The 13,714-nt window shown below is 39.6% G+C and overlaps 1 protein-coding gene across 4 annotated transcripts in view; it reads left to right on the top strand.

Moving 5' to 3' along the window:
• The window catches only part of LOC126094788 (homeodomain-interacting protein kinase 2), a 200,130-nt gene that overhangs the window by 159,107 nt on the left and 27,309 nt on the right, over window positions 1–13,714 (top strand). For all 4 annotated transcript variants that reach the window (XM_049909351.1, XM_049909353.1, XM_049909352.1 and 1 more), the window contains one exon: window positions 3,925–4,273. In XM_049909351.1, coding sequence (XP_049765308.1) covers window positions 3,925–4,273 — 349 coding nt within the window. The remainder of the gene's footprint in view (window positions 1–3,924; window positions 4,274–13,714) is intronic.

The following is a 13,714-nucleotide window of genomic DNA, read 5'->3' as shown; positions in this document are numbered from 1 at the left end:
AGCCCTGTGCTCTGTATATATCAGTCTTTGAATATACTGCATTTGTTTCAGTTGTGTGGTGGGTTCTCAGTAATGTTTGATTTAGCAACACATCAAAATGTCGTGCCCGTACCGCCTGCAACATCAACATTCTTCATGTGTGGATTTTTGTCCTCTTTCTGAATAATGTTTCACTTTTCTTCGTTAGTGAACAGCCTCACTATCCTCTTATTTATAGCATATCTTGTACACTCTCCAACTCAAAGAAGAAAATCACACACTGAGAGTTAATCAAGCACGTAAGTCACACTATACCGTACATGAATAAACAAAGACCAGTGACTGAGCTACATGTGGTTTATCATTTTTTTTTTTTGGCCGCTAAAACATCGCTCCTGCCTCCAATTGGCAGTTGTCAATAGGTCACAGGTCATTGGAGCTACTGCTAATGTTTATGAACTACAGTAGTGTATTGTGCTTCCTTGTGTCAAATTGGTCATTTTCACCATAGCTTATGATGTGCAGTGTTGTGAGCACTGAAAAACACCAAATTTGAACATGCGAAGCAGGGAGGGAGAATGTATAAACGAGTAATGTTAATATTAATGTTAATATGCATTTAATGCATTTGGGATTGGTACTTCCAAAAATGAACGTGCTAATGACGATTCGGTCATAGGCTCTAAGAGACTAATCAAGAGTCTCTATCAACAAGCGTGGTTGGTTCCGGCCCCTCATCCAATGAATGATCACCTTTGTTATTTGTCAAGAGATGGGTATCTAAATGGCTCAAAAATGTTTCTACCAAAATGTCTGTAACCGATCTCACAATACAGTAAAACCCCATTTTTATGCTCCCTCATTTTACATTTTCCCACTTTTTACATTCGTTTATGTCTGTACCAAAAGAACTCATATTTCCGCAATATAATGCTTTCCCACCATTAATGATTTCTTGTTAGAGCACTTCCCGCATTTAAAGTTTTCTTTGACGTTATCCTAATGTTTAAAAGTGATTTTCATGCATATTTCTGCATAAAGTATGTCATATTTGTGCTCAAAGTTTGCCTTGAAAGAAAGCAGAAAACATAGACTATACACAAAGTTATTGATCGTATAACATAGCATTAGCATGGTAAGCAAGATTTTCATTGTCGACATGTTAGGTCATGGCTGCCTACATTATAGGTTTACTGTGCTTGAAAGGGTGGGAAAGTATGCTGACTCACTGCCTTAGTGAAGATCATGATCTGACGACAGCATATGATTGTTCGGATAAACTCATTCCAGAGTGGTTTGTTGGCCCAAGAGTGTTGGAAATTCCACTTGATGGCAACATACTGAGAGGGAAGGTGCTTCAGTTTGCAGCAAAAATTGTGATCACCAACTTCACAGCAACAAATGGTAGGATCGATGGATTTAAAACTCCTCATAACATTGTTTACAGCAAGCTGTGTGTTGCAAGTGTAAGTGTTGATAGTGGAACTGTGAATCAGGAGAAAAAAGAACTGCAAAATAACTTTAAGTTTATAAATCAAAACACATTTTTAAGGTTGATGAAAGTGGTCATTTTTAAAACATATTACCAAGTAAGACTTTATATTTTAAAAGTGAGAAATGCCACAGTGTAAAACTGAGTAAGCATTGCTGATAGGTCTGAAAAATTACCTCATTTGGTATTGGTAAATTTAAAAATCCAAAGTGTTTAAAAATATGTGAGGACCCTGACCACTAATTATGATTCCAACAGCACTGCATGAATGACCAACAGATGTCCAGCACACCCTGAAAATCTGCAGTTCAGAAATATTAAGTTTGTGTATGATGCTTTGTATACTGGGGAGAGAAAAGTAGAGCTAATTGCAATTAGAAAAAAACGAAAACAATTATTTCAGATTTTTTTAATAGGCAAAGTTCAAAGTGTTTTTATTTCATGTTTGCAACAATATAAAGAGAATGACCATAAGAGTAATTTATTCATTTTTGCTTGTAGTGTTTCCTATGCTTTCTTGTATTCTACACTTTCCTGCGATTTGCACTTATTTAGATCAGTCAGCTGACTCGTATGTATATCTTGCCCCTTTGTTGCAAAGCTCTATTTCCTCATGTTTTTCGTTTTACTCTTGCATTGGATTCTCCCTTCTCTGTTTATGTAGTTATTTCATTAACAGGATAATCTTATTAGGTGACCATGACAGTATTTCATTATACTTTTCTTGGAATGGCGTGCCACAGGGTAGATGCGGTCTCCTGGTAGTTACGTTTCTCCAATTTCTCGCCTGTGTTGCATTCCGGAGGCTACGCCAACAGATGTCGCCATTTACTTATTTTAGTCTTTGGTTTTCATTCTTTTTTGCTTCTTTCCTTGGATACTGAATCAGCTTTTTTATTTAATTAGCTCCATATGGTTATTCTTATCTAGTTATTATTTATGACTAAGTGGGCCACACACACCAGGGCTTAGATTACCTATAATCATACACTAAAATGAGGGACATCATACCCAAGATCCTTCCCACACCTCCTACAGTGTTGTTCCATCACCCACCCAACCTTTCAACATTCTCGTCCATCCCTATGCCACCACACAATCCCAACCACTTGCCACAGGGATCATAGAAGACACAGGTGCAAGACCTGCCCAATCCACCCACCCAGCACTTTCCATTCCAGTCCTGTCATAGGCTTTTTGTACTCCATCAGAGACTGGGCCACTTGTAAAAGCAGTCATGTCATATACCAGCTCTGCTGCAATCATTGCACAGCTTTTTATATTGGTGTGAGTGCCAACCAGCTGCCCACCATGATCAATAGCTACTGCTAACTGCAACCAAGAGCAAAGTAGACTGTCCTGTGACACAACATGCAGCTGAATATAACATTCTGTTTTCATTGGCTGTTTCACTATCTAAATCATCTGGATCCTTGCCTCTACCTCCAGCTTTTCTGAACTGTGTAGATGGGAGTTATCCTTATAACACATTCTCCACTGCCAGAATTGTTCCAGTCTCAACCTACAGTAGCATACTGTCCCTACACCCTCTGCCCAACAGTCTCCACCTCCTTCTGTCCTGTCACGTCCACCCTGTTCTCATACCCCATCCTCTTTATCTGTTGCCCTCTGCCAACATATCCACCCATCATTCCCCTTCCCTGCTCCTCTCCACAGCCTCCTGACATTGGGTCTGTTAGCAGTTTAGTCCCTGCAGGCTCCACCATGCAGTGCCTTCTCTCCCCCTATCCATACCCTGATATGCCTTCTCCTTCTCCACTACTTTCTGATTGCTACTTCCATGGTGCGAGGTTTGTTTGCTTGTATGACTGTGTGTGTGTGTGTGTGTGTGTGTGTGTGTGTGTGTGTGTGTGTGTGGGCGCGCGCGCGCTCACTGTGAACTTGTATAATTACTAATAAGGATAGAGAGTGCAAAACTTAAACGTTTTGCGTCATTAAGGAAACTGTGTACAGGATGATGAGGCAACCTCTTCTGCAATACTCCTCCAGCCTATCGAATTCTTGTCATAAGGGAATAAAGGAATCCAGAGGCACGTTGCTGGGATTGAAATAGGTTGGAACAGCCCATATGTAAGTGTAGGAGATTAGAGAGATTCTTTGAAAACAGACAATATTTTTCTCATAAAACTCTCTTTTAAGTCAGGTACAAGAACTAGCATCTGAGGTACTGTGCAAAAAATTATACCATCCACCCCCACCCCCACCTTTATATAGCATGTAGCGACCAAAAAATGAAAGAGATTGAATCCCCCCCCTCTCTTGAAATGGGACAGCGTGGAGTTAATATACACTGTCTCGTAAAGCATATACAAAACCTCATTTGGGCCAGCACATTCAATACGTATGTTTCAGCTAAGTTTGCAGTAAAATTTTGTTACAGTTGTGTTGTACATTCAATCAGTGCTACTACAACTGTTGGGGTCTGCCAACAGCTGCTGTACATAAGGAGTTCGTCCAGCCGCCAGCTGCTCATTCGACGGCATCATTGTCTAGTCGTGGTGGAGGTGGAAGTGGGGCTTCAAATAGTGAACAGCAATTGAAGGGTTGGGCTACAACTGCCGCTACTGCCCCGCATCCGCAGCAGGGATACCGACACCTGTCTCCTCAGCCTGCAGCATCAGTGTCCCACAGGCTTTCACCATTGGCGGCGGCTGCTGGTCAGCCGCTCTACCATCAGCCCGAACTGTACCGCCGCCCCGCGGTATATGTGACAGCTGCCCAACCGGCAGCAGCTGCTGCGTATTTACCTGCTGGCCACCAGGTGGCGCCCTTCACCACAGGGTGAGTGGTGTACAATGTTCTGTTCTCTGCTGTTTCATAATATTATTACAGTAATTGTTAGTGACATTAGAAGTATTCTATCTCTTTTTTATTAGTTGTGTTGGTAGATGATCAGTTGCTAGTTACTTCAAAGCTTTCATTTTTTGTAGTAATTCAGTTACTGTAAATGCTATCTAATTATAAGTGCACTTGTGGACAACAGATTTCCAATATCAGAAAGGAATCCTCATTGTGTTGCAGAAGAGACAGTATGATTTACATTACCATATAAAAACCACTTAAAAATTAAGGAGAAATTTAAAAAAAAATACAGAATTTCTATGAGGGCACAATAATAAATTATGCAAGTACTGAGGATGGGCATGTAGCCTGATGTCGGTAAGGCCAAAATAAAAATCAATACTAAAACAAACAGCTTTTCCATGTATACAAAATGTCAGTCATCAACTTCAGAACACGTTTTTTCCCTGCAAGTGCCAAATGATCCTATCTCTCATTTTCTGATCAGAGACATGTGTAACACGGAATTGATGAGCTGGGAAATAAAATGAGGCGTAATAAAAAAAAATTCAGTCAGTTATTTTACTAAAAACAAAGTAATAAGCTTACATGGAATTTGATTTAATCTTCTTCCAGCTAATGTCCTTGGCTAGCAGTGGACTTATCCCAACATTGAATCCATTACTGGAAGCATTTATGAAAGGCGTCTTTTGGAAGGGCATTCAATGTCCCTGTTGTTGCCCTCCCAATGTGAGGAATTGAGTCAAATTGTTTTCCTTTAACCATGGTTTTACTTTTTGAGGAGAGCAGAAGTCACATGGTGAGTAAGACAGATGTGGACAGATGGGAAACACTTTTTCCAGCCAAAACCTGTCAAATCAAAAGTGAGACGGGACACAGCGTGTTGTGATGAAGAAGGAAGCCATTGACCAATTTTTCTGCTCTCGTTCCTCATACATTGTTTCGCAGAATTCCGTTGGAACAAACTCTGATTGCACTATGCCCTCAGTATCAAATAAAACAATGAGCTTTACTTTGATATTCAATTTTGACTGACATGCCTGTTTAAAGTGTTTAGATTCACTGGTTTTCCATTGGGAACTCTGAATTTTTGTCTCATGGTCATACACACAGATTCTAGTTTCCTTTCCAGTTAAAATTTTTAACACAAAATCTGCGTCTGAATGAAGACAATTCTTCAACTCTGTGCAAGCTTATACATGATTTTCCTTCTGTTCATCACTCAAAAGTCAGGGCACAAAATTTGCACTCTTTTATTTCATTTGCAAATTATCAGCTAAAATGAAACTTCTAGGCGGATTAAAACTGTGTGCCGGACAAAGGCTCAAACTTTCACAGGCAAGTGTTGTACCAACTGAGCTACCAAAGCACATCTTACAACCCCTACTCACAGCTTTACTTCTGCCAGTACCTCATCTCCTACCCTCCAAACTAGAACACTTGCCTGCGAAAGGCTATGGTCCTGAGTTCGGATCTTGGTCCAGTGCGCAGTTTTAATCAGCCAGGAGGTTTCATATCAGCTCGCACTCTGCTGCGGAGTGAAAATTTCAGTCTGGTGTCTTAAAATACTTTGCTTGGAGCTGAAGGAGATGCTGAGCGCTTCAGGAAGCTCTCATATAGTTGTTCACCTGTTGAAAAAACAATTTTTGCCATTATTTTCATGTTTTCTTATGTTTCTGAAGTTAATGGACATCCTGAGTGTTGCTGGTCTTCTATAGATTCCTTTCCACATGTAAATAGCTTGTAACACTTGTAAACAGTCTTTAGAGTTGCAGCATTGGGGCCATACACCAATTTCAACTTTTTACGAGTTTCTTCAGTACATTTTTGGAACTTGAAACAGAACTTATGTCCACGCATAATTCAATGTCCATTATGCGCAACAGACCCAATAAACGCCCATCTCATTATGGTCTCTATGCTGACTGACAAGTCAGAATGTGTCCTAGCCTACATGCGATTGCAGTCCTTCTCGGCGTATTCCACTGATGAATTCTTCTCTGGTTATCAGCTGAGTGGTTGCAACAAGATGACGCCACCACTCGGCTGATAACCCGAGAAGAATTCATCAGTGTCCTAACCTCACTCTCTCTCTCTCTCTCTCTCTCTCTCTCTCTCTCTCTCTCTTTATTATTTTTATTTTTATATTTTTTATATATTTATTGATAGATCCAAGATAACTAAAACAAATGTATTTCTACTCAATACAGACTGCAGTTTCTGTAGTAACAAAAAGATATATGGGAGAATACACAACCACATATACCATTTAAGTATGGCAATCAAAACTCTACATAACAATAATGGAAACTCGTGGATGGAACCCTATATAAAGGAAAGGAAAGGCGATCATTTACTTATAACAGACTGACACATGGTACATAGCAACACGTAACAGGAAAGAGGTATTCAAACTAGCCATATTTACAAATTAATTTGCGGTGTGTGTGTGTTTATAAGACTCATTCCATACAATTATGGTTTACCATGTAAAATGATCCATGGAACATGAAACTAATTAGCTAACTGATGTGTAACTGTCATTCTGATGAAACAGTGCCAGGTCATATTGTTGTGTGCAACAGCATACACAATTGTAAGGAGAGGTGGGATAGAGTTGTGTGGCAACTGTTATAGGAAAGCTGGACAGGAGCAGAAATAATTAACAAAGAAGTTAGCACACTAAACAGAAGATTTACATAAGTTTTATTTTTTTCAAGTGTGTGTAGACTCATTACAAATAATGTAGCTCTCAATGTCAACAAGGTTGAGGCTCCTCGATCTAAGGCACAAACAGTGATGTAGGAACTGCGACTGGGCACTGTCTGTTTAGCATCGTGTAGCGAAGACGCTACAAGTGTGAGTGGGCTGTGTGGCTGCTACCAGCCATCCTGTATCACTGCAGCAAAGGGAGGCATGTCTCAGTGGGCATGCTCCATTGGGTCCACCGTATCTCCCATGATCACTTTCTGCATCTGACATAAACTTGCAATTCCATTGTCAACTTTGATGCCCTTGGGATGGTATCAAGACGTGATATCACACGTGATTTTGAGAATGTCTCAAATATTCCACAACACATCTTGAACTGCTGCTCCTTTCATAATTTCTTACAAACTTCAGCGTAAGATCAGTTAGCTAATTAACTTGATGCAGCAATAATGGTCTTGTGTTACTTTTTCTTTGTCTCCCGGTTGAGTAACATAGCATGGTCTTTGATTGAAGCAACCAGGTAGGTAATACACTGAAATGTGTAAAACATGTCTGGTTCAAATTTGCCTAGCCCATGGTTGGGGAGTAAGTGGTACCTGATTTTGTGATATGTTTGGTTCAGCTATAAATCGGAAATATGTTTGCTTATACAACATTTGATCTTCTGTATCGGTTCGTTTCTCCCATAATTTCTGTATAGTGTCCCAGACTTTTATCTGAAGAAGTATATTTTTTATTATTTGTTTTCAAATCTGCCATAAATGAGATAAAATATATATAGATTCCAATCCAGAATCAGTATAAACTGAAAAAGTAATAGGCACAAGTTTTATTATGGATGTAGTGTACCATTCTTTGTTTGCTGAAATGGATGCATATATGTTAAAATTTTGCATCCTGCTTTTTCATTAGGCATGACTTTGTATAGGAGATGAGAAAAAAAACTTTTTCTTATTTTAGTTTTTAAAAGTAACAACAGTATTGTCCTGCTTAATGTAGAGTCCATGGTAGTGTGTTGTAATTTTGTTCTCTGATTGCTTCTATCTTCTGCTTTTTGTTATTCTTGAATCACTGTCCCCCCCCCCCCCCCCCCCCCCCCCCCTTCGATAATGTCTTGCAGCAGATATTTGCTTCTCAGGATGTATCAAATTCATTGAAAGAACATTCCCGTGCATCACTGCCATAAGCAATCGTCATCCTTTCCCCAGTTCTCATAATCACCTCTCCTTATGAGAGCTGACCAGTTTAGTTTCCCTTTTTTCCCATTTCCATAACTAATAATTTTCCACAAGTCTTTTTTTTTTTTTCTTTTTTCCACCAACCTTCTAATCATGTTTTCATTGTTCCATCTGCTTTTGTCAAAAGTACTATTAGATACATCCAATAGTGTTATGCTCCTTCACTCTTTACTTCATTGTGCACAATCTCAAACTTTGTTCTGTTTTAAGATGTTTGTAACTGTATTTGTCTATCAAGTTTTTCTAGTTCCCACAAATGTTTCAGACCATTTAAGTTTTGTCTGCTTTTTTTTTCCCCACCAGCCTTCTAATCATGTTGTGATTTGAATCAGTCGCAGAACCAGATAGCTTCTTCAAATCTGTCACTCCTTTGCCAACATTTTTGATGAGAGTACGGTTTGCCTGATATCAACAAATGGCTGTGGGTTTTTCCATGTGTACAAATTGATCTTCCTCTTCACAAATGAAGTACAGGTTATTTCTAACTTTTTGTCAATAGAACATGATAAACACCCTTATTCTGCCAATCTGTTGGCCCTCAAAGCACTCTGCTTGTTTTTTCCCCATAAGACATTAATTGGTATCTTGTTGTTGCGGTCTTCAGTCCTGAGACTGGTTTGATGCAGCTCTCCATGCTACTCTATCCTGTGCAGGCTTCTTCATCTCCCAGTACCTACTGCAACCTACACCCTTCTGAATCTGCTTGGTCTCCTTCTGCGATTTCTACCCTCCACGCTGCCCTCCAATAATAAATTGGTGATCCCTCGATGTCTCAGAACATGTCCTACCAACCGATCCCTTCTTCTAGTCAAGTTGTACCATAAGCTCCTCTTCTCCCCAATTCTATTCAGTACCTCCTCATTAGTTATGTGATCTACCCATCTAATCTTCAGCATTCTTCTGTAGCACCACATTTCGAAAGCTTCTACTCTCTTCTTGTCTCATACAAATACTTTCAGAAACGACTTCCTGACACTTAAATCTATACTCGATGTTAACAAATTTTTCTTCTTCAGAAACACTTTCCTTGCCATCGCCAGTCTACATTTTATATCCTCTCTACTTCGACCATCGTCAGTTATTTTGCTCCCCAAATAGCAAAACTCCTTTACTACTTTAAGTGTCTCATTTCCTAACGTAATTCCCTCAACATCACCCGACTTAATTAGACTACATTCCATTATCCTCGTTTTGCTTTTGTTGATGTTCATCTTATACCCTCCTTTCAAGACACTATCCATTCCGTTCAACTGCTCTTCCAAGTCCTTTGCTGTCTCCAACAGAATTACAATGTCATCGGCGAACCTCAAAGTTTTTATTTCTTCTCCATGGATTTTAATACCTACCCCGAACTTTTCTTTTGTTTCCTTTATTGCTTGCTCAATATACAGATTGAATAACATTGGGGATAGGCTACAACCCTGTCTAACTCCCTTCCCAACCACTGCTTCCCTTTCATGCCCCTCGACTATTATAACTGCCATCTGCTTTCTGTACAAATTGTAAATAGCCTTTCGCTCCCTGTATTTTACCCCTGCCACCTTCAAAATTTGAAAGAGAGTATTCCAATCGACATTGTCAAAAGCTTTCTCCAAATCTACAAATGTAGGTTTGCCTTTCCTTAATCTTTCTTCTAAGATAAGTCGTAGGATCAGTATTGCCTCACGTGTTCCAACATTTCTACGGAATCCAAACTGATCTTCCCCGAGGTTGGCTTCTACCAGTTTTTCCATTCATCTGTAAAGAATTCGTGTTAGTATTTTGCAGCTGTGACTTATTAAACTGATAGTTCGGTAATTTTCACATCTGTCAACACCTGCTTTCTTTGGGATTGGAATTATTATATTCTTCTTGAAGTCTGAGGGTATTTCGCCTGTCTCATACATCTTGCTCACCAGATGGTAGAGTTTTGTCAGGACTGGCTCTTCCAAGGCTGTCAGTAGTTCTAATGGAATGTTGTCTACTCCGGGGGCCTTGTTTCGACTTAGGTCTTTCAGTGCTCTGTCAAACTTTTTACGCAGTATCATATCTCCCATTTCATCTTCATCTTCATCTTCATCTACATCTACATCCTCTTCCATTTCCATAATATTGTCCTCATGTATGTCGCCCTTGTATAGACCCTCTATATACTCCTTCCACCTTTCTGCTTTCCCTTCTTTGCTTAGAACTGGGTTTCCATCAAAGCTCTTGATATTCATACAAGTGGTTCTCCTTTCTCCAAAGGTCTCTTCAGTTTTCCTGTAGGTAGTATCTATTTTACCCCTAGTGAGATAAGCCTCTACATCCTTACATTTGTCCTCTAGCCATCCCTGCTTAGCCATTTTGCACTTCCTGTCGATCTCATTTTTGAGATGTTTGTATTCCTTTTTGCCTGCTTCATTTACTGCATTTTTATATTTTCTCCTTTCATCAATTAAATTCAATATTTCTTCTGTTACCCAAGGATTTCTACTAGCCCTTGTCTTTTTACCTAATTGATCCTCTGCTGCCTTCACTATTTCATCCCTCAAAGCTACCCATTCTTCTTCTACTGTATTTCTTTCCCCTATTCCTGTCAATTTGTCAATTGTTCCCTTATGCTCTCCCTGAAACTCTGTACAACCTCTGGTTCGTTCAGTTTATCCAGGTCCCATCTCCTTAAATTCCCACCTTTTCGCAGTTTCTTCAGTTTTAATCAACAGTTCATAACCAATAGATTGTGGTCAGAGTCCACATCTGCCCCTTTAAAACCTGGTTCCTAAATCTCTGTCTTACCATTGTATAATCTATCTGAAACCTTCTAGTATCTCCAGTGTTCTTCCATGTGTACAACCTTCTTTCATGATTCTTGAACCAAATGTTAGCTATGATTAAGTTATGCTCTGCGCAAAATTCTACCAGATGGCTTCCTCTTTCATTTCTTAGCCCCAATCCATATTCACCTACTATGTTTCCTTCTCTCCCTTTTCCTACTGACGAATTCCAGTCACCCATGACTATTAAATTTTCGTCTCCCTTTACTACCTGAATAATTTCTTTTATCTCACCATACATTTCATCAATTTCTTCGTCATCTGCAGAGATAGTTGGCATATAAACTTGTACTACTGTAGTAGGCATGGGCTTTGTGTCTGTCTTGGCCACAATAATGCATTCACTATGCTGTTTGTAGTAGCTTACCCGCACTCCAATTTTTTTATTCATTATTAAACCTACATCTGCATTACCCCTATTTGCTTTTGTATTTATAGCCCTGTATTCACCTGACCAAAAGTCTTGTTCCTCCTGCCACCGAACTTCACTAATTCCCACTATATCTAACTTTAACCTATCCATTTCCCTTTTTAAATTTTCTAACCTACCTGCCCGATTAAGGGATCTGACATTCCACGCTCCGATCCATAGAACGCCAGTTTTCTTTCTCCTGATAACGACGTCCTCTTGAGTAGTCCCCGCCCGGAGATCCGAGTGGGAGACTATTTTACCTCCGGAATATTTTACCCAAGAGGACGCCATCATCATTTATTCATACAGTAAAGCTGCATGTCCTCGGGAAAAATTACGGCTGTAGTTTCCACTTGCTTTCAGCCGTTCGCAGTACCAGAACAGCAAGGCCATTTTGGTTAGTGTTACAAGGCCAGATCAGTCAATGATCCAGACTGTTGCCCCTGCAACTACTGAAAAGGCTGCTGCCCCTCTTCAGGAACCACACGTTTTTCTGGCCTCTCAACAGATACTCCTCCGTTGTGGTTGCACCTACAGTACGGCTATCTGTATCATTGAGGCACGCAAGCCTCCCCACCATGGGGGGAGGAATTGGTATCTTACATAATAATAATAGTATTAATAATAATAATAATAATAATAATAATAATCTGTCCTTTTAGTGTATTGCGTTCAGTCTTCTTCTCCTCCTCCTCTTGTGGTGGTGGTGGTGGTGGTGGTGGTGGTGGTGGTGGTGGTGGTTCCATAGACTACTGTTTTCATAGTTCAGTATATCAATATCATTCATTCATTGACCCACTGCACCATGGTTAAGCAGTTCACTAATGACTTTTGGGTGCCCCCGTCTTGTGCATAATGCATTACCAGTCATTGGTCCAGTTTTCATGTAGAAGTTTGTATACATTTTTTCAGTATTGGAATAATCTTTGCTAATTAAAGGCTAACTGTTTTGCTTTTGGGAGAAGTAGCAATTACAATAACATCTTTCCTCTATGGCTTGTTTTTCTCCTTCCAAATGTTCTTCCAATGTATGTAAGTCATTTGCGCATGTGTATATCATGTGGGACTCACATCAGAAAATCCACTCCACACGTTACTCCATAAATTAGCCTTATCATTAAAACTTCCTTCTTGATGACCTTGTGTTCTATGACTTATGCATCAAATCGCACAAGAAACTGATACACTCAGCATTTGATCTGGCAAAGTAACCCTCTTGGGAACAGCTAGCAGGTGGCAACAGCATCACAGATTTACTTGTATCTTCATCCACTAGATGGCACTCCATTTGGTGACATTTGTGGCACTTCCCCAACCACAAGCAGCGCCAAGTTGCTCTCCACTGGCTGACAATTGTGAAGTACTGCTGTTTCTGAGATAGTGTTGCTAGTGGATTAAGTCACCTTGCCTAGTGCTTGCAAGTAAATAAACTGTCGAAGTCCTGAACTATAAAATGTTCAGATTTCCCACCAAATATGAGGAAATGTTGTGAAAGTAAATTTTGAATTCAGACGAATGAATTTATTAGTTATGAGTAAGAACTAATAAGAGCCCTAAGCATTCAGTACTGTCCAAATTTGAAAACTTACATATTGATATGATGCGACAACTGAGCTTCCTGCCAAAACCATACAATACTTTTAAATGGAATCATTGCCACTATTTGACATTTATTTATTTCATTAGTGCAATTATGACTGTTGAGACATTTTTAAGTGCAAGATAATTGAAACCTATAAAACGTATGGATACCAAAGTGCAAGACATAATGTGATATCTCATAACAACACAATTTAAGGGAGCAGTACTTAGCTGTGATCTTGCATTTGCAAATAGCTCGACAGTTGAAATCATGATTACGAAATAAATGAATAATAAAAGCTTACAGTCTAATGGCAGCAATGATTTCATTTAAAAAGTATGTTATGACCGTGGTCCCCAGTCGAGTAAAAATCATCATACTACAGCAAGTTCGCACACAAAACATCGAATTATGCTAGCGCTGAAGCAGAGAAGACGCAAGCTTCCTCTCGTGCTTCATTAAAAGACTGACAAATAGGTGAACATGAGCAAACACTGGCAGATGTGTACCAAACACGACCAAATGTTTTCTTGTGCTTGCCCACCACTTACGCCATGCTCAAGTGAGCAGTTAGTTAATGCTCTCTGTCATTCTTTTCTATTACTTGGTGTCCATTTCACAAGACTGTACACAGTAGTGAATGGAAGGGATCTTGACAGAATGAGAATATTATACACAAAT

Source organism: Schistocerca cancellata, chromosome 8 (assembly GCF_023864275.1).
Source record: "Schistocerca cancellata isolate TAMUIC-IGC-003103 chromosome 8, iqSchCanc2.1, whole genome shotgun sequence".
NCBI classification, from domain to species: domain Eukaryota; kingdom Metazoa; phylum Arthropoda; class Insecta; order Orthoptera; family Acrididae; genus Schistocerca; species Schistocerca cancellata.
This window is presented reverse-complemented; position numbering and strand designations above follow the sequence as displayed.